Below are 22,032 nucleotides of genomic sequence, written 5' to 3'. Positions count from 1 at the left end.
GAGAGAGAGAGAGAGAGAGAGAGAGAGAGAGAGAGAGAGAGAGAGAGGAGGGAGAATGAGGAAGTGAGAGAGGACTGTGAGATGCAAAGGAAAAAAAAGAGAGGGTTGATGTAGGGAGAGCAGATAAAAGGAGGAGGGGAGGTGGAGTGATGTAGAGAGAAGAGGGTTGATAACAAAAAGAAGGACGGGCGCAGACGCAGAGACGGACATAGTTTAAGAGACATTAAATTAGACAATAAAATCAGGTAATAGTATGGGAGAATATAAAAGTGTTTGTCCAATCACAGCCTCCTGAATATATGCATCATCATCATCATCATCATATACACTGAGCACCAAAGTGGAGAGTGCTGCATGGAGCATTGATTTCAAAAGGCCATAAAAACAAACAGGAACTACTCAAGAGGTGATGCATGGATACACTTTCTCTTTTCCAGTGATGGTCATTATACCAAAGCATGATATAGAGCACAACACTGAGTCAAATCTGAATGCCATTCACTTCCAAAGTCTATAACCCTTCTGCAGATTTCAAGCCAAACAACTGTAATATGGGAATATACACATAAGCCCTGGTGTGTGTTGTACAGTTTGTGTTACAGAATAAGTGTGCGAGCATCAACAGAGAGAACACGATAAACCCATTTTTACATGCTAGTCTTTGCAGGGAAATGTTGTCTGAATGTGCACCGGCCTGAAGAATGAGACAATGTACAAGAACCACTCGGCAGCCGACTGTGATACAGAAGAGGCTCTTTAAAAAACAGCAGTTCAAGAACATCAATCGAAGATTGGTCGTGAAATAATCTTTGATCAAGGACCGACTTGGAAAAAAGCCAGTAAAAGTAGTTTAACTAGGGGACTTTCTCGGTAATGAAAGCGCTCATTGCATTGTTTTTCTCAGTATTTAGTTGCCTAAATGTTAAACCTTTTAAAGTATGCTTTTTAAGAGGCATGAAAGAGGCTTATGACATGCAGTATATTGTCAATTAAAACGATCACTCTGCTTTGGTTAAAGGTGTTAATATTAAAATTCAGAGCATCAATATAGCGGCAAACAACTATTTGCTATGTAAAATTATAGTGGAGTTATGTGTACTTGAGTAGAGAATGAAGTCATTCCCCCTCTGTGTGTGTTGTTAACAGAGCATATCTTGTGCTTCCCATAGCGGGTGCTTGTTAATGCATATGAGTCCCTGTGTGTGTGTGTGTGTGTGTGTGTGTGTGTGTCCCAATGGCTAGCTAAGGGCCAACACTGCACTGCGCTCATATGGCGGTAACCGCCTGTTAGCACCATTAGTTGCTAGCTGCTACTCAATGGTCCCCATATTGAGAGCCGTGTGGAAGCAATCTGTCCATTTTTTAATTCAGCTCCTTCGCAGTACTGTGGATGGGTCAGAACCTTTTTTCTTAAACCTGCAATAATGGATTTTGACCACTGTTTTTGTCCACCTGGTGGATCTAAGTCAAATATTTACACTCTTTTTATTGAGAGGGAATTGTTACATTTGTAAAAATGGTATATGTGGCACATTGTAATAAATCTCAGTACAAGCACAGACCTCTCCGCACCAACATACTGAAGAGAAGCACAGCTTAGTGCAGCTGTTAGAGACTCTAAGCCTTTGTGGGTTTATAAATAGATAAATGGCTGTGGTTAGAGAAGCAGCAGTGAGAATAATGTAATTTTAAGATGCCATGTATAATTTTTCTGCAATTTCCACCACCAGATGTGACTCGCAGCCTGAATGTTGTGTAGTGCAACAACATAAGAGCACGAAGTTACAGTGGCACACGCCTTTCATACAAAGTCAGCAGGTTTAAAAATGTAAAAGCATGGTTGTCAACAGAATCATCCATCCAGTTGTTAGCTGCAGCTTGTGAGGACGCAGGTGGTACAGAAACGTATGAAATATGATGAATACAATACAAAGTTTTTCCAACATCATGTATTTGAGATGAATTACAACATCAAGTCTTCCCTACTTGACTGTATGATCTGATGATTTTGGAGCGGAAGAGAATAAATGTTAGAGTGGGTTTTGAGAAGGAGTAAGCAAGTCTTTGTTAAGTTTCCCTAATTAGGGTAGGGGATCAAGTGGGCTTACATTTTTTGTTTTTATTACATGCATTTCGGTGAATTTAGATATCGGTTTCACCTCACATTTCAAAGTGCCCCTGTGTGTAATGCTGTCAAGAATGTGGCCTTACAACATGTTGGCAGGCAAGATGAGAATGTAAACAAAGCTGTTTGAGACCTAAGACTGCCTGTAAACGTAATGGTTGGAATCCAAAAATACAGGATGCTTGATAAAATGGTTTGAATATTACACAATGCGCGATAGTCAACTTTAACTACACGTTCCTATAATTCATTCATATTTTATACTAACATGTCAATTATTTTACAGTCACTGTGTTAGTTTTGTCTTTGTGTATTCCAATCATCTAGTTCACCATGACGCTTAATAGATTAGAATATGTCTTAAAATACGTACTCATCTGGAAGCGATTACAGCTCCATGTCAGACTGCCCATCTGTAAGCAATGAGCAGGACTGCATGTCAAAGTCGCCGCACAGATCTCTGAGTAGAACCAGGCACTCGTCGAGAGAGAGCAGCACTCATCAAATAAAAAACACAGCCCGGCCCAAACAATAATGAACCGGAAGCGCAGATTCATGATTGTGATCTAAAAGACATCAAAGGACATCAGTGGGCATCGTATAGACCTGATCCCATTATGGAATTTGTATTCAGTTCCGGTACCATGCCATTACAAATATACAAGGTTTTTATGATGTGTAGTATGTCATTAGTGTTTTCAGACATGTGGGCTGGCAATGTGGATTTTGATTTAAACCAATATTGCAGATATTTTAATTTGAACTCAAGCCCAAAGCCACTGCTGAACTCAGCCGCATGATTTATCCAACTCTGGAAAATGACTGACAGCTCTGAGGAGCTCCTCCCTACGAGCTCTGCCTAAGAGCTCTGGACCTACTTAATCAGCCTAAAATTGCAAAGTTGAGGCCCTTCTATTTGGTAATGTGGTGAAAACAGTGGCAAGTGAGAGCTAATTAGATTAACGGTAGTTTAACGAGCTGTTGGAGGGGGCCCCCGCAGATTGGATTTTAATAAATAGGGGCAAAAGCATCTGCTATGCACTTCCTGGCTCTGCTGGCATCCTAATTGGCCCCAGTGGGTTGCTGTATCTCAGCACTGCACCACACAGTGCAAATTAGAAGGGGAAAAAAGCAAAATGCTTGTCCTCAGTCCAGGTAAAATGGTCTTTGTGATTGTATGGCTTCACAGGCATTGCTTTATTAACAAGAATATAACACTAATACAATTTCTAAGACTTTTATCACCACAGAACATCCACAAAATGTCCACACAGCAGGAGAAAATATTTCAGATTTGGACATATTTATCTTTTTCTGTTGTTTGTTTTCAAGATGAAATGTTCCCATGATGAGGTCTTTGTAGAGGCAACAGCACAGAAAAAAAACAATTAATCAAACATGAATGAGCGACCATAGCAGGGTTATTTCCATAGCAACAGCCCGAGGGGACAACTTGAACCCTTTAATGTGAGCTGGTGATGTCTCTTTGTAAACATCCGCACAGCGGGGGGAGAAAGCCAATGAGAGAGCCTGGCAACAGAGGCATCACAGGGCAGCAACCTCTTGGTAACAATCGAAGTTTCCATTATCTAGTGTTGAAAGGACCTAGAAGTGCTCTGAAATATTGTATTCGGGAGCATTTGGAGTTGATAAGCGTCTTTGTACTACTGCTGTTAAGTGTCCAAAAACATTGAGGTAGTTTACAGTGAAGCCCGCAGCTGCTAAAAACAATATGCAAATGATCAGGAAAGAGGGATATTTCAAAAAAGAAGTTCATTTTTGTAGACACAATGTTTTTTGGTGCTTGAAGAATCACTGAAGCACCGACATCAAAGCCTTTTGTACAAACATTATTCCTCTTACATCAGGCAACAAATCACAGTCAAAATCTCTCTCATACTCGTGTCTTATGCAACCTGCAACCAGTAGGCTCGTTCAGCTTCCAGCTGTGACCAACAGAAAGCAGTACGCAAGTGCACAAACAGTGAAAAACAGCTATTTCCAAGGTCACTTGTTGGTGGCCATAAAGGCTCTCTAGACTAATTGTCATTTCACAAGTCTCGAAACAGGGGTGAAATGCTGCCAAATCAATTTGATTTCTTTGTCTACTGATGTGATGGAAATAGATTCGTCAATCTCCTCAAATCTAAGAAATCTAGGATTTTAGAGTCACAAGAGTAATAGTGCGTGAGCTGAGGAGAAAGCCAGAGAGCTCAGGAAGTAACATCACTGCAGTCTAAAAATGGCTGGAGTAGCATGCAGTATGCAGTAGCAGAATAGTACTTCAGCACACCACAATGGTCTCAGCATGTAAAAGGGAACAACCTATAGCTTAAGTCTACAACACCTAGTGTTAACTTTCAATCTGTTCTCAGTGAAGTGCACACAGACAAAAAAAAATCCATAATTTCAAAAATAAAACCAGTCTTTTAAAGCTAAAGAAATAAATAAAAAAAGGATATGAACCGGGACTTTTTCGCTTCCTCGGTGCTGAAACGACTCATGACTCAATGACTGGGCACTAAGTGGAGATTGGCAGCACCAGCGCTGGCAGGAGCAGGTATCCGTAAAACCTTCCTACAAACACTTTTGTCCCAAACCTCAGTGGCTCCTTGGGCGAGAGTAATGGCTTCTTTGCACTGGGCCGTGCCATGCTATTGTAGAATCACAGAGCGGTTAATTGAAACAAATGACTCTAATAATGGGACATTATCCCCACAGGCTGGCTTTGTGGTGGGCCTAATTAGCGTTGCGGTGGTGGCGAGGAGGACGAGTCACCATGCTGATCTCTCAAAGGAAGCAACAGAGGCCCCCCTTTTTAAGTGGGCAGTACAGGATTTTCCTACTTGCAGCGCTAAAGGATGTCGGGCATTTTTCAAAACCAGCGTGGTAAATGTAAACATATCTAGTCAGCCCCGGGTCAGCCGGCTCCGAGACCGAGTCCTGCTAGGCGCTGCTTGCTGTAGCTTCCTGACTGAGCCAGCTCAGAAGGTTTGAGGACAGAGCAAATTGACTTTTGACGAAATTTCATTCGGGCTACAATTTAAGATTACTTTCTTTATTGATAAGATTGGGGACTCTTTTTTTTTCATTCATCAATTAATAATGTGATTAATTTCTACAAAATGGCAGAAAATAGTGACAAATGCACATCACGGTTTCCTAAAGTTACAGTTTTAAATTGCTTGTTTTGACCAATCAGCTGTTTAAATCTCAAAGGTATTAATTATTAGCTTTTAAAATCATATAAAACAGAGAAAAAGGAACCAGCTAATATTTAACATTTTTGCTTTGTAAATGTTTTAGACTTTCAAAATAGTTGCCAATTAATATTCTGTTCACTGACTAATTGATTGATCAACTAATAGTTATGATTATTGCCAACTCGTCACCTCATTGTCCTCTCGCATGTCATCACGTTCCCCCCTTTGGAGCGGCAATGGCCCGTAACTAATATGGCAACATGAGATATTGTCTTCCAGATGTATTTTTGATCACCACTGAAATCTGTTTTTGCCATTCCTAATTGTTTACCCTTGTACAAGATGATCCCAGAAAGTCAGCTGTAGCGCAATGTTCAAATCTCTGTGACCAAGCTGTTTTAATTATTCATTAGTCGTAACAGTCGCCTAAGGTTATTTGAATTAGTGGCATGAATATTCATGAGCAGCAATGAATGTGCATTTGTTTTTAATGCTCAATCTGTTAATACTCCTCTTCATTACTCCACTCCAAATCCCGCATAATTAGCTGCACAAAACAAAGCTTTACTTTTTTAAAGCACAATTCTCTTCGGAAGCCTATTTGTTTCGGTTTAAATGAAACGGGAGTGCCCTACCAATTATCTCGCTGTCATTTCTCTTGACAGATACAAGACACATTGTTCACCCCGGTTGTGGAGTGTAGCACTGAAGGGCATCTGTCTTTTTTGTGAAATGAAAAGCCAGAAACAGAAAACATTTCTACTGTTACAAAAAGTGATTTATCTGGGAACGTCACCGAGATGTCATTTCTATCCCAGTGAAAGGCAGTAGAGCAAGCGGGTCACATGAGATACGTCTAAAACCTACAATGGACAAAAAGATTGCTGTTTCAATTGAAAAAAAAAGAGAAAACAAACACAAGAAATCCAGCTGCACTGAGCATGTGAAGTCAAGTCAAACTACTATTTATTTTCTTTCTTCTTTTCATTCTTGATTAAGTTTATTTTAAGGCAGTATATAGTAGGATAGTAGGCCACTGAATACACTGAACACTTTCAGTGTACTATCATTTCTATACATTATATCAATATATTTAACAGGATATGACAAGTCTGTGAACAATGTTGAGAGGCTACTCTCAACATTGGATCTTTTTAATGGCTGGATTGGGCTTCTATCTAACTATCCCTGTGCTGTTAAACACAGCTGTCAATATTGTTTTTATGTTGCTGCATTAAAATAGTTCTGGCCTTTTTCCCCCCGCTGTCTATGTCCTAAATGCCAAGTGATGCAAAGTAAATTTCCTTTCACAGTTTAAATGAAGTCAAGCTCATATAACCTTGTAGCAATCAGGGACTCTGACAAAGACTGATCCTGGAAATAGAGCACACACATACACATACTGTACTTCTGCACTGTGCACTATTGCACAGATATGCACTAGTGCACTCGGTGTTTCTGTGTCATACATTTTGGAAGGTGCTAAATACGGAACAGTGTTGGCCTGAGGGGGAACTGGAGGGTGGGTGCTACGTTTATGCAACGATGCCGACAAAGACTCTTTTAGCTAATGTTTTGGTTTTACCACTTGATAATGTATTGTTTGGTACAGTCTAAAACTGTTTCTAGCAGCAGTAGAATTCAGAAAACAATCCGAATGTATCGTACAAGCTCAACACCAAACGACAGAAAAACAGATTTTGCAACTACCCAGGGAAGTCAAACATTTAGCATCTAAAGATCCAGAATTTTCCTCAGCGCTTTGTTGAAATTGAACTAGATCTGAAAGGAGATTAAATACTAGAACATATTTCCATCAGTTGGCCACAAACATGAGTCTAAATGAATGCTCGAGTTGCTCCAATAACAAAAAACAACAAAAATTAAATTTAAAAAATATGTTACTACAGCCTTAAAAATGAATAACCAAAGCAGTATCTTCAACTGACAATATTTCAATGATATCAAAACTATGGCTTGTCACATCTTTAAAAATCGACCGCCGATGGCCTGTCACACATCACGCATCTTGCCAAACATATTAATATAGCACCACATGTTTAACAAAACTGAACAAACTCCCCACCAGGAGTCATCTGACTGAATGTGTGACTTTAACTTGTAAAACTGGCAGCTGCTTTTTTGACAGCAGGGGCTTTCCTCCTCCGTTACCAGCCTCATTACGCTGGTAATGAGACTGGGGCTGGTGCTCTGTTTCAATATTTAAACGTGCTGGCGCCCCTCAAGGCTCCATGTTGGGGCCGTTCTGCAAACTCCTCCATGACCCCTCATTACCATCTGCGGGGGAGTGTCCCTCCTCCTTTATTTTTTCAAAGCGCTAGATCTTGCTTGCATCTCCCCCCGACTGTAGTCTCAGCCAGACCCGAGCGATCAGGGGGCTTGTTGAACATGGGACCCCTGGGTGCCACCTTTTCCCCAAGCGCCGGGGTGGCAGAAACACTGACAGCTAAGGGTGAGACGGGGAATCTCCCTCTGCAACGAGCACTCACGTGAAGATATGTTTACATTTCGCAGTATCCAGTCATCCAAGACTTGGCCCTTTCTTCCTTGAGCTGACAGAGTAGGTCAGCGTTGCAGGGAGGAGTTAAGAGAATGTAAAAAGCCTTTCTGATTGTCAGCTCTTTCTTTTATAACGCCAATGATCCTTCTGCTTGTTGGAGTCCTTGTGAATGGTGCAATTTCAAGTTTGAGAAATGGTTCAAAACTGACAGTTAAGACTATTATGAACAACATGCGACTGCAGCAGAAAAGATCAAACCCAACACCTCAACAAAGTGCCGGTTCTGCCAGTTGAAAATAAAAATAGAAAAACCAAACCGCAATGTACATAAAATTTTCAAATGTTGCATTGAGTATTAATGCAATACTCAATGCAGTTTTTGACACCTATTTTCTTCCCCATCTGCTACGCTTTTAATTCACCAGCTAATATTTCTGCTGTCTGTGGAGTCATAATTTAGTTGGCAAAAAGGAGGTTGTCAGAGATAATAAATGTAGCTGAAAAAAAAAAAAAACCACAGGGCTCTTTAGAGACATATGCTGTTCTGCTTGCCAGAAATCATTAGATTATTATATAGTCAGCTATAAATGAGCAGAAATTACAGACTTAAAAACTACCAGGACGAACTGATGCAAAATTGTGTGCGTACAAGTATATGCAGAACGAAGATGATGGTCAATCCGCTGCTCTCACTGCTGTAATGATTTAACTGTGTTTGCTGGAGGATCGATGTGCGCTGAAAAAGAGAATCCCAAAGCAGGGAGAAGTTTACAGAGCGTTAGCCTCGGGCTAAATGTTGTACAAAAACCAGCAACAACATCCCTTGAGATGAAGCGTATCTGTTGCTCCAGCTGAGCTTGTACTTGTAGGAGGTTTATATGCGCTCTGAAGGATAGCTTTTTATTGAAGAGGAGTGTATCCTTAAGGTAACTCTGTTGACTTTTCATTTGCTTCTTCAGCAACGGTGAAAGAAGACAGTTGAACGATTAGCGTTTTTGGTTTTCCAGCAATCTCCTCCAATTGTGTGGGTTTACTGAAAGGCTTGTGTTACAACACAGCAAAGGTAAAGGCTCGTCTCTTTATTTCCAACCCCGGTTTCACAGAGAGCCTATTTCCATTTTACCCTTATTATTCTTTAAGCATTCGGCAGGCATGAATTCAATTTTCCTTATTATGCCTTTATCAGTATGAAATTAAGGTTGATTGACTTTGTTGGGGCTACATCAAATGAAACATCCCTAATGGAACCAAAATGAAAATAACGTCATCTTCAATTGCTTTAAAATATTTCTCAATATACAGCCTACTTTTCTATTCCGCAGCCTCAGAAATAAGCTCCTCTTGTCCCAGGAGATAATAAATGAATTGAATCCCCCCCCCCCCCCCCACCCCAGCCCCCTCCTTCTTCCTTATCGGTCATCTATTTTTCCAGAGTAAGCTATTACTTGCCGGGGTTGCTAGGCAACAAGAAATATTAATAGCAGCTATTATTAGCCAGGCTTCTGCTAGAGTAGTACTAAAATGTGGAAGTGGGAAACATGAATGTGTTACATAAATCTCTGGACCTTTCACAGTGTGTGCAAGTCTCTGTTTGTGCGGTGATTTATTGCAATGACGGTTCATTTATGAGAAAAGGGGGTGTGAAATAAGAAAATGGAACATTACCTTGAAGGGCTATTTGAAAATAAATAATTGCAAAGGTGAAACAAAAGCTGTTTAAGAAGCAAGCCCTCCCTCTCCGGTTCCTGCTAGAATGCTGCCGGCTAAAAAAGGGCTGCTTTGTTACATATACCGGTGCGTGGACGTTACACTAGTATAAACTTTTTACATGAATACTGCACACATGCATCGAGTTTGTATGTTATTATCCTCTAAAATCAACTCGTCCAAATTATTGTATAGGATTTTCAAAACCAGCCATTGACACTAAAAAGCAGATTGACTAAAAATGTTCCAGTCAACAAGATATTTGGCTTGCACCAAGCGTATTCTGCACAGTAGCCAATGGATTGTGACCTAATCCTGAAGACTGGCTTTTAATGGAGGCACCCACAGAAAAAAAAAAAAATGAAGCTTGCAATTTATGCAGTTTGATTCTGAAAATCACATAAGACCTGATTAACGGAGGATAAATGCCACGGATGCTCACATTAAAGCATAAATATTCACGATGGAGGGCAGAGGAAAAAAAAAGTAATATTTATGTCAGATGAAAGTATATAACGTTGAATAATTCACCACACGGGCCATCTATAATTCATCTGGTTCGATCCAATGATTAAAGCATTTGAATGTGTTCGCCAGGGGTGTTTACATGTTCAGTCTGAAACATGTTTAACACAAGAAAAACTCCCTTTACTGGAGGGGGGGGGGAGTGGGGGTCCTCAGTATCCTTTTGAAAAGAAAAATCAGCTGACAAGGGATATCCCCTTCTCCTCCTCAAGATTTTCTGTTCAAAACATTTCACCCCCTCCATCCCTTCCCCGTTCCTCTTTTGCGTCGCCGATCATAACGAATGAAAATGTGCAGCGCGGAGTTCCATTTCTTTGCTCACTTTGAGGCAATGAAGTCTTTGAGTTGTGAAGCTGAATTGATATTAAACGAGCTGTGTTGCAAACGTCTCATATTTATAAATGTTGCATGTATTATACACTCTGGCCAAGTTTAGACTGCACTGTCTCGGCTTCCTTGGTCTCTAACCGGGCTAATTATCACTCTAATAAAGGAAGGCCTTGCTATTAAAAATAAATGATCAGAGATTATTGAGAGCGGCACACAGACAAATGTCATTTTACGGTTTCATTGCTGCATTGCTGATTTGATGTGGTTATCGCTTCAATGGAGTTTCAGAAGATCAATAACTTTTGGAAGCATTTTAAAAAGACAGATTTTTTCCACAACACAAACCTGTGAAACGTTCAGAGAAAATGTTCCCTGCGCTGACTTGCTGGCTGACTTCCAGCCCTCTGACCGCGGAGACTAATAGCCCACCGCAGCCCCTGACTTGCACGATCACAAAGGGCGGCAGCTAAACGGGGACAGACAAAAAGAAGGTGTACTCACCGAGTGCATAGGCCCGGAGAGGAGGTGGGTGTCCTGACCCAGCATGTTGGACATCATGAGGGCGGGCAGCTCGGGGTAGGAGTAGGTGTTGAGCAGACCGTTGTGAGGCAGGGAGTGGAAAGGGTAACCTGATTCGTGCTCCATGAGGTGCAGCAGAGATGGGTCGGCGTGGTTGGGGGGTGTGATTGGGGGGATCTCGTAGTCTTCATCCCCTGCTCCTCCACCACTGCTGCTTCTGCCCTGACTGGAGTAGCTCTGGAAATGCAGATACATGATTTTTTTTTGAAGAGAATAAAACTGCAATCACAGCAGCCTTTACTCATATGCTTATTTTTGCTGCATTTTCAGGGTTACAGGAGGCTAATTTGTTGCCAACGTATATTAATAACACAAAGTGCAGGTCCCAGATAGACTTTCATACGTATGGGCAAATTAGAGTCCATAACCCACCGACAGTAATTTGCAAATCTTTGGAACGTGGGAGAAAGCGCAGAGAAGAAAATCCACATGAACGGAACATGACAACATAAAAATGTTGTACCTGTGTCTCAAAACAGTGCAACATTTAGTTACAGCATAAATAGAATAGGGGGCTGGTTTCGTCACTTGAATCTTAAAGAAAACATGCCCACCAGACAAACGTACTACTTCACGGCATTTTAATGGAAAACTGAAGTTCAATAGCAATGCAGGAGGAGGAACTGCTACGAAACAAAAGATGTTCCAGAGTAATTAAAAAGCTTCGTAATTGGCTTTTAAAATGCACCTGTTGCACTTTGTTGTTCACATTTGTGTTCGCAGCAGACACTGAACTGCAAGCAGTCAATTCCGACTGTTTTGCTGAAAATAAAAATAATTAGAAATGCAAATTGTTTTACGCTTACAAAAGTGTAAAGAATTAATTCAACACAAACATACACAGCAAATTAATTAGAGTTAGACAACAACAGCTGCTGTACAGAATAATTTGCTTTAGAAATCTTGACAGCTTTAAAGCGACAAACTGTCAGCCGGCACGCCTTTAAAATACAGTTAATCAAATTCATTATGTGGAGAAACACCATTGACACTCAGTAGCTATTTTATAATCTCATTATTATGATGCCAATCGTATTTTTCAGAAACAAAGATGTAGACAAAACAAACCTTGCATTTCTTATTATGAAATGTGTCCAGTAAGTCCAAATGACCCCCAGCAGGTAAAACGGCACAGATTTTATGGTACTAATAAGGTGATACATGAGCGAAGCCTGTGCTTGTCTATTCCAGGGCCTATATCTTGACATAATATTACGCTGAGAAATATGGTTTTGTGCTCTCAAAAAGCATACTGAGGGTATTCACCAGGGAATGAAAAGCAATTTTGTCAGAGGCAATCTGATGCCAACTCCCATTTATAATGACTGAAGAAAATTAATCATCACAAATAATATTCCAGTGTCAGCCATTCAAGAGCTTTTTAATAGAATTTTTATTATTCATGTCTCGTGGTACACATCAACTAGTCCGTTCTGCAACATTTCAGAAATCAATTCAATATCATCTCCGTGTAGGCTGTCATCTCGCCTGCCAGTGCCGCAATTCATCTTGCAAACAAATACTTTTAGCAAACAAATGGCAAGAAACGTCTAGGAACAGCTACAATGTCCCCAGTAGCAGAACTGGTGCTTGAAGATAGGATAAAAGCCTCATAATGTGCACTATCATTAGGGAGAGAATACTAATAATAAAAGGGAGTAGTTTACTATCAGGGGGTGATGTGCTGTTTTCTCTTCCCATAACACTTACTCTTGGTGCTTGCTCAGAAATATTATCACTGACTCCTTTTCCCATGATAAAGGTTTTGCAAATGTCTTTGTTGTTGTTTATTATTTTTTATTGTTAACAAGCATATGCGGTAGGTTTCATTCAATGATCAAATAAAGACAAATCTCACTGGTTTGTGGATCTGTAGCAAATCTGCTGGTTCGAGCTTGTCAAAATGAGTATTCGCTGCTTTTCTTAGTCATCTATAATAAACTGAATATCTCTGTGTTTTTTTTAAACAAAACAAATATTTGAAGACGTCACATTGGACTCTGAGAAATGGGGATAGTGAGTTTATTAAATTCTATTTTATAAGCTAAGAGATAAATCAAAATTCATTGAGGAAATAATTAGATGATTAATCGATAATGACATTTTTCTCCTCAAGTCTAAAAGACAAAATACGTGATTTTCCAGTACTTTTTTAAAAACATAATTTTCAGATCTGTCACACCAAATTTGACTGTTTTCTCATCTTCCAGCAGAACCATGTTGAAGTATTGGTTAGGCTTCGAAAACCAACGCTTGGTTAAGGTTAGGGGACGATCGTTGTCATAGTTAAGATATTTTACACATTTGACTAATGCAGCTGTTTATCTCGGCAAGGTTTAACCTTGCAGGACTGTGAAAACTTCTAAAATTCAACAATCAGTCTTTGGTTTAACTGCTTACAGCTCATTGACATATAGGCACTGCTTCTCTATAAAGCTAGGAAGCTCAACTGGTTCAACCCTTTGTAATCGCGATAAAGATTAAATAAAAGAGAAGGAGAGCGTTAACACGTTGACGTATGTACCAAGATTTAAATGCTGTCCGAGGTTATTTTACGACCGTGCCTTTCATCGCTTTGGTGAATTCATATTGTCTTTACAGCTTCTTATGATGCCCTTGGAGATAAGACACGGGACAAGGACATCACAAGTTTAATATTTTCAAAAATAGATAAATAATTCATAAATATACTGTCTTTCAGGACATGGAGGAGAGTGTATAAAAGACAGAGGGGTCAGAAACAGACGCCAAATGTTGATTCAGCCTTCTCTCTCTAACCTTCCCCCTCTTCCTTCTAGAGGTGAAATTTAAGCAAATCTGTCATTTTCCTGGACAAGGACGTTCCTTTGGACCTTTGAAGAATCTACAAATCAATTTTTTCCTTATTTTCTTCCTGTAACTTCAACACGACAGCACCAAGCTTCTTTTGTGCATCAGTTGTGATAAGACATCAGAACACCATATTGCTTTATCTTAGTTTATAGATGTGAGATGCTGCTCTGTGGCATATTGACAATCATACGTGAAGCAGACCCTGGTTCTCTGGGGAAAAAAAGAGGATAGGAGATAGTTCACCCCAGTGTTGACTTTTGTGGAAGATCCAGACAAAACGTATACAACGTCTGATGTTCTACACTTAGATCACCTAAAACACAAAGAATATAAACTGGTTTTACCCAGGCGCCATCCTTCGACTGAACCAAACGTATGTCCAGTAGGCGAGAACTTGTCTGACAGAGACAAGACAATCTCCTGTTGTGTGCTACATGTATGAAGGGGAAACTCCGGACATTGTCCGGAGTTCATATCAGAAAACAGCTCTATAGTTTCTAGTTCTCTCCCTCGCATGTAATCCTTGTCCTGGTTTGTCACTATCCTCGGGCTACATGCCTTGTTAGGAAGGCAGAGCTACAGTAACAGCTGGAATTTCACTTTGACATGTAAGCTTTTAGGCTGAAAACTCTCTTTAACTCAACAGCTCCACTTTGTCAAGTTATCTTAAGTAATTAAGGCAACCTAAGTGTAAACAAATCAATCAGCTCAGCTAAAAGTTTTCTTGACACAAATGGCTTGGAAGATGAGATGAAGTCATTAGCTCGGTGATGGAGTCATTCGTGGCCTATAAGGTGTTTAGTCGAAGACAGCTCATGTGGGAACAATGATGTGTTCGTCAAAGGGAGCAGAATGAATATGTTGCACAGTACACCAGAGAGCCTGTCATGGCTGATGGGGGGCAAATTGTCCAAAGACAAGAGCTGTCTATCTTTGATAGCCTTTGTTATTACAGCTTCAGTGACTGACACACTCAAAGTGTTTCTTGTAATACGAAACACTGAAATGCTTGAAAAAGATCTAATCAGAAAGAAACTATTTTTGTGTCATAAAACTGTTAACTTTGAATGAGCATGCAGTGTCCTATGGAAAGTCATCCAGCCATATGCTACTTTGTGGAAAGAAATGACAGCAGCATTATTTTTGGTGACAAACAACAGCTGGCCGTGCATACATAAAGGTGTTCACGTCCACTCTGTGTATTTCAGATAGACGAATGGCAACAGTAAATCTTTAAAAGATCTTATGGGGACTTTCAAAATTCACCTTCAAAGATCAACCTTGCAGAGCCGAGAGAGGGTAAAAATCAAACTCATCATCAGCGGGTGTTGAACATTGCTGAGGTGTGCTGCACAAGTGACCATTACGGCGATGGTCTGCAGGGTCCACAAAGGCTATCTGACCTGGCTTTGAAACGACAAGGAACTCCATTTGGGTGATGTATCAAGGGAAGCAGACAGAGTAGTACAATAGAAGGAGAATGGAATAGCAGACCCACCGGGCTGAGTGACAGCAAGACAGAACTGGGATAAGTGAAGTGTGCAAGAAGGGGGGGTGGGGGGCGTTTTACCACGACTGATAGTAGCTCAGGGTCATTCGCAGCGTCCGTTACCAAAGGTGGGCTGTGGTGTGCTTCAACCAATAGCAAAAGGAGTGAGCTAACCTCTGCCATGCTCCCCCATGCACTGGTAATTCTCTCAAATGTCACATCAAAATGAATCTCATTTAGGTGGATAAAAAGGACCTGACTCTCCATTGCAGATGTGGGCGGACCTGTGCTGGATTGTACCTGAACTCTAAAGACACAGCTGCAAGGGAAGTGTTTTGAAAAGGTGTGGCACATTTAAGTGTGTTAAATAAAAATAAAAAAAAGAAGAATAGAAGAAATAACTCACAGTTATAGATCAAAGATGAAGGGTGAAAAAATATCTCTCATCTTTTTACCGGAACCGAGAGAAATAGAAAGTTCTTCAATGTTTGAACCAAAGGCTGCATTTTTTTTGTTGGAATGTGGAGCAATACTGTGGTCTCACAAATTTCCTATTCTTATTCATTAGAGAGAGTCATATAAATAAATAAAATATGTTGTCTCGTAGTCACTCATCCCCCCCAAGGGAAAATGGAAGCCCCAGTAATCACATATGGCACAATAGCTCGCCCATAATCCCCTTTATTTTTATTTTCATGATGTCACTCTCTTTAAGCCCCTTGCTTTATGAGTCGCAAACGGAGTGGAGAGGGGAGGAGAGGAGGAGCAGAGAGGAGAGGAAAAAGCAAGGGAGGGGTGAAAACAAATGATGTGGATCCCTCATTGTTCTTTCTCTATGCCCTCATTCCAGTCAGGGTAATAAGAGAACATTGTGATTTACTGTCAGTGAAGCGCAAGAGTGCATCAGAGAGAATCCACTGCGGCAGGGGCCATTAAAATAGATTTAACTTCCCACAGTATTAGGCCAGATGTCTACACTTCTATTATATTTCAATCAGCCATGACCTTGGTCTCCATATGATGAGAAAGATCACTGGGATAGAGGGAAAGAGAGAGTGAAAATAAACGGAGAAAACCAATAGAAATATCAAACTACTTAGTCCCACTAAATCCATCTGCTCCACTGTGCAGCAAATACAGAGAGAGGCTGGGACAGAAATAGAGCCAAGGTTTCAAGTTCTCTTAAAAGAGTGTATGAATCATTGAGTGCACTCTCGCTGCTGATAAGTTGCAGTTTTTTTTTTTTTTGGGGAGGGGGGGGGGTACTGCTTTTCTGCGGGGTATGCATTTGAGGAGGGACTGAGGGAGTACGCCAAAAAGAGTGGGACATTGGGTGTTTTGATGTTCTTTAAAACCTCAGACATCGTGAAATATGAATCTGTTCATATTCCTCCAACAAGGGGAAATGTTGACATCTCACATTACCATGGGTCCCTCGTGTTGAACATTTCCCTCAAATATTTTGTCAACCTGTTGTTAAACTCTAAACTCTCTCGATCTCAATAAAATCATTATGTGTACATTGTTTTAATAAAATCCTTACTCTGCGGCTGTGTAAGGATTTTCACCCGTTTCAGCTCCATGAAAGCAGAGCAGCGGTCATAGTATGTTCTAGTTCAGAGGCTGATGGTAATTGGACTTATTGGCTGACATGGACTGACCTACATAAAGAACTACCGATCCTTGGTTACAACTGTAACTTACAATCCCTCCTAGCATGGGCGTGTGTGTTGTGGTGAAGTTCTCTGATGCTCCTCCAGCATTGTTTCCAGATATTTATGCCCCAGTACTGGTTTCGAGTTGAAAACTGTTTTCATACTGAATTCATGCTCCTGAAATTGTACGCTCCCTTGAAATCTAAATAGACACCGTGCAATATGTATCTCTTCTTCATTCTTGCGACCTTGCCAGCGGCTCCGTACGGCCTCAAAGAGGGAGTGAGATGTGTGTTGGCGTTTTCAGACCCTCGTTTTTCATTTTCCATCCTTTGTCTCAAATGTCCCCCTAACTTTTTCTTGCAGGAAAAAGGATGCAAGGGAACAAGCATAGAAAGAGAAACACTTTCACTGAAGTCGGGGGGTTGTAAAGTGAGGAGGGCTTTGCAGTTGTGGTGATGGGGTATAATGGTGCACTGTGAGTCACTGTTAAGTAACGGTGTCTTTTCACATCAGCATCGCCCACATTGGGTGTGCAGTGCCAGGGTGTACACAGAGAGAGAGAGAGAGAGAGAGAGAGAGAGAGAGAGAGAGAGAGAGGCCCTCCCTTGATGGTGGTGGTGTGGGGGACATCAGCTGGTTCTACAAGCCAAACAACATCTGGATTTCTATCAATGGCTGATTGACAAACATCAACAGAATTATCCATCTTTCTTTTATTTGATTGGTATCTAAATAGTTCGACATTTTGGGAATAATTGATTCAAATATTAAAGATTCATACCACCTTCATATCTGTACGCTAAATATTAAGATTAATTCGAGTGTCAATCTTCTCGTCCAACTCTTGGAGAGAACGTGAATAAGTGCATTTACCTGAATGTCAAACTCTGCCTTTAAGTTGTTTTAACTTATTAGCATAATTCCCAACATGCATTGTATTTCAGATTACATTTCAGAGTCTTCCCTTTTTTTGTGATTTGAAGGACGTTGCTTATTCTTGTTAAATTTCTGTTTGCAGGTAGGTCACATGGTCTTCTCTCTAATCAAAGTCAACATGCCCACTTCAACCACTTCTCATTCTGTGTGTTTTTAAGTACTTCCAACAACAATTGATCAACAGCACAGATCCTCAACGTGAATGTGGTTTCAGCAGGACAGCGAAAGCTGCAATGAATAATATGAACATATCATCGGTCATGACCAATATAAATTATATTATCATATATATACTCTATATATATGATATATATGTATGCACATACTGTACATAATCAACCAGTCCATGTATATTCAGTATTTATCTATTTGTATTATTTGTTTACAACTCTCAGAACACTTATATATAGATGTTTAATTTATATCATTGTTCATTGGCACTTTTCATATGTATTTATATACTACTATTACATATTGTTACATACTTGTGTACTGTCTAGTCTTTCCCTTTATTTGTCCAGCTTGGTTGTCCTTGTTCTTAGCTGTTATGTCTATTTATCTCAGTCAACACGCGAGAGCAATGCAAAAAAAAATGACAACAAAGATTTCTGATTCTGAATAGTCAGAGTAGAATATAAGGGAACAGACTTGAAACTGCTTTACTAGAATAAAAAAGTCCACTGAAAATCAAAGCTGAATAACTTACAAGTTGTTAGCTGAACTTAATTTCTGATCTTCTTCTGACTTTTGACTATTATTACTATTACTACTATGACTATTAAATAAATTGGACAAATGAGTCACCTATGTGACTTAATCACTTGATGTTTCTTTTATAGTGTCGTTATTACATTTGATGATTACCATTACTTTGTGGTGTGTATGTTTGTGCACACATTTTTAGGTGATGGCAGTCAGCTGGGTAAAGAGCGAGACAGAGACAGAAACAGAAAGAAAGATAATGAGAGAGTAAGGGCGTGTCAGAGTTAATACACAAAACAGACACAGAAAGGGAAGGAGGAAGAGAGAGAGAGAGAGAGAGAAAGAAAGAGAGAGAAAGAGAGAGAGAGCGCCTGTAGTCAACAAGTGAGGTTTCTATTCTAATCTCGACCATCAGCTACTGTTCTCTTGCAGCCGGCCAAATCAATAGAGACGCACGGCTCAGCAAGACAACTGGAACAGAAAACACACAAGCACCATTAGGCAGAAACATGCGGCTTCTCTGAAGACCAGTGGCCCCTGAGTTTCCTCTGCTGCACAGGAACACAATGCAACTAGTAAAACACTTGAAGAGACGCACACAATTACTATCAACCTTCCTGCCACTGGCTTGTTTTTCTCTCTCAAAATTCCCTAACCCGCTGTTTTTCTAAATCTACCCTCTTTTGTCTCTAATTTTCCCTAATCTAGCGTATGCACGTTTATACACATGGACATGCTTCCACATAGACAGATTATAGGGTGAGAAGCCAGCCAAAACACAGAAATATACATGGAGGTACAAGTCAGATCAGGCCTGATATGAATCTAAATGAAGAAAGCTAATTGCTCTTTATACAAAACTTAAATATGTGTGGGCGTGGTTTGGAGGCAGCCATTTTGGTTTGACTGTGATCATTCTCATGCAGCTATTTTAGTGCTGCAAAAATATATACTACAGTAAGCAACATTTGGCATGCATGCACGTGATAGCCCGATAATCAGAATCAATTGCCATTTTCACCTTATCATTCAGCCTGAAGCCATGTTCAAGTTTCTTGTTGCCCTCAGTAGCGACTGATTTGTCTGCAACGACTATTAGAACACTTTTAAAAAAAACTTTTTTGGAAGGAATTACAGCGACACATAACGTCCCCAGAGAAAGCTCTGATTGGCTCGGTTGTTTTCATAATCAGCGGTCAATGAGCACTTGTTAGACCTACATGTATTTGAATCTTTATAGTAGGCTTCTGGAGCAAGCCTATGTGAGTGATTCATACTCCGTATGGCTCACAAGAACATTCTCAATCAATCAGGATAATGGAGATATTTAATAATCTTTAATTTGTGTGTGGGTAGATATACAACGCTGGCTGATTAACCAAATAACACTCCCACTCGTTTGCATATAGGCTGAAACCTCAATAAATGAACAGAATGGAAAACATCAATATCAAAACATCAGGGAGCTCCATATGTGCAGCATAATATCTTGTACAGAAACCGTAGAGTATTCAAAGCCTTGAAAACATCTTGTTTGAATGGACAGATTGTGTCCAAGCATACAGTAAATGGCCCCTTTAAAGCTGTTTCTGATTAGCGGTTTTCTCTTTTTAAAAGCCCAGAGATGTTATGTGTAATGCAATCCCCTGGCTGTGTCAAACTGCTACCTCAGTGCGTACGCTGTGGAAGACCCCAGACATGCAAACAAAGGAGTCTCTGTTCTGGCTTCATGCACCTTATTTACAGGCACACATCATGTGAAGGCTCGGGTGGGCATCTCGACGCAGTGTTAAAACTTGCATTAAGAAATACAGGCTCCTTCTTTCACAACATGTGTGACCATTGTGAAGACACTGTATGTGAGTAAAATTCTTTCTGTAAGTGCTGTTTACACTCAATAAACAGAGGAGAAAGAGTGGAAATGCTGATACTTTCCATCTTAGCATGTTTGAAGCATTCACAAGCACAGTTAATCTGAATAAAAAATAATAAAAGGAAACAAATAATAACATACAAAAGCACCAGAATGTAGCATATTCATGAGACAGATTTCAAATGGATGCAGAAAATGATTCCTTATTAGCAACTTGTAATTTGTCTGATTTTAACTTCAAAAGCAAGCTGTATGTAACAAACCACTGCATTTTTTATGATGCATAAATAAAATGCAGACATTTTGATGTGGTGGCTTTGAAGATATTTATAAGTTAACCTCTTCAGACCCTTTGGCAGGTTAACCGCTGCAAATACGTGGCTCGTACCCAAGTACTGCTGAAATGCACAGAAATTATTCATTCTAGTCCAGATCCCAACACCAGAGGACATGCTAAATTACAAGGAAATATGCAGGAACTTAAGCACAAGACAACTAGAATGTAATGATTTGGCAAGCTCGCACAATAAAAGGAGGGTTAAGGGTGTCTAGGTGGTCAGACTTGGAAAAAGATTGTGTCTAGATATCAAGATCATTGCGAACCACTGGATTATTTGCCATCAGGGCTGCAACTATGAAACCTTAAACATAAAACATACCTTTTCTAAATTTGTAATTAAATCTGCTGTATTTAAAAAAAAAAAAATCGGATGCCAAACAGTGAACTCTGTGTTTGGAGGGCTATTCAGGACTGGTGTGTAAGCCTCTGTTTGACGGCGCTGACAGAGCATCAACTGCAACTGGCATGTTTTGAAAAGCCCAAATTGCCTTATCCACTAAGAAGGTATTTGTTGACACAACACTGCAAACCTGGAATGGGTGTCAATGATTGACACATGGCCGCTGCAGCAGAGAGACTACAAAGCTGGACATATATCCCAATTAGCTCACACCCATGTATGCACGCAAAGTGACATAATTAGGGCAGACAAGGAAATGTGGCAAACAACGATGGACCTCATAGTCTGTGATGCGTGCTATAAGCAGACAATAAGCTGCTAAAGCTCCCACTCGACCTCGTTATAGTCAGTCAATCCCAACATCAAAGGAAAGACAACCTTATGGTACAGGAGGACGGTGTGTGCGCGTGTGTGTGTGAGTGACAGAGTTTATGAGAGTAGGTGTGTGTATGGGTTTATGAGAGCGTATGTGTATGGTTTTTGTGTGCACATGCATACGTTCTTGTTCATCATTTGCAGAGAAGCCTTTTTGGAGAAGGAAGTGGTTGTAAAGTATTTTAGACATCATTTTTCACACCACATAGTATATACATGATCGTATTTAACTCATCCCCATTGTGTTGGGGTAGCAGAAATTTCTGATGCAGCTACTCAAACTCTCAACTAGAGGTTGATCAGTTTGGCCAATTAATCGACAGTCACACAGAGTCGTCCATCACTGTTTTGTATGGAGGCTCCATACACATAACGAGGTCCACTTTTGCTGAAAATATCTGGGCGGGGGGGTGGGTGATTTGCAGAGAAGCCTTCTT

At 40.3% G+C, this 22,032-nt stretch overlaps 1 protein-coding gene across 3 annotated transcripts in view; it reads right to left on the bottom strand.

The window, feature by feature from the left end:
* Positions 1-22,032, bottom strand: part of LOC116381875 (TOX high mobility group box family member 2-like) — a 72,838-nt gene that overhangs the window by 12,463 nt on the left and 38,343 nt on the right. For all 3 annotated transcript variants that reach the window (XM_031844350.1, XM_031844349.1, XM_031844351.1), the window contains one exon: positions 10,913-11,167. In XM_031844350.1, the coding sequence (XP_031700210.1) occupies positions 10,913-11,167 (255 nt within the window). The remainder of the gene's footprint in view (positions 1-10,912; positions 11,168-22,032) is intronic.

The sequence above is a fragment of the Anarrhichthys ocellatus genome, unplaced genomic scaffold, assembly GCF_004355925.1.
Source record: "Anarrhichthys ocellatus isolate YVR2014 unplaced genomic scaffold, GSC_Weel_1.0 scaffold5, whole genome shotgun sequence".
NCBI lineage: Eukaryota > Metazoa > Chordata > Actinopteri > Perciformes > Anarhichadidae > Anarrhichthys > Anarrhichthys ocellatus.
Note: the sequence above shows the minus strand (reverse complement) of the source record. Positions and strands in the feature narration are given on the sequence as shown.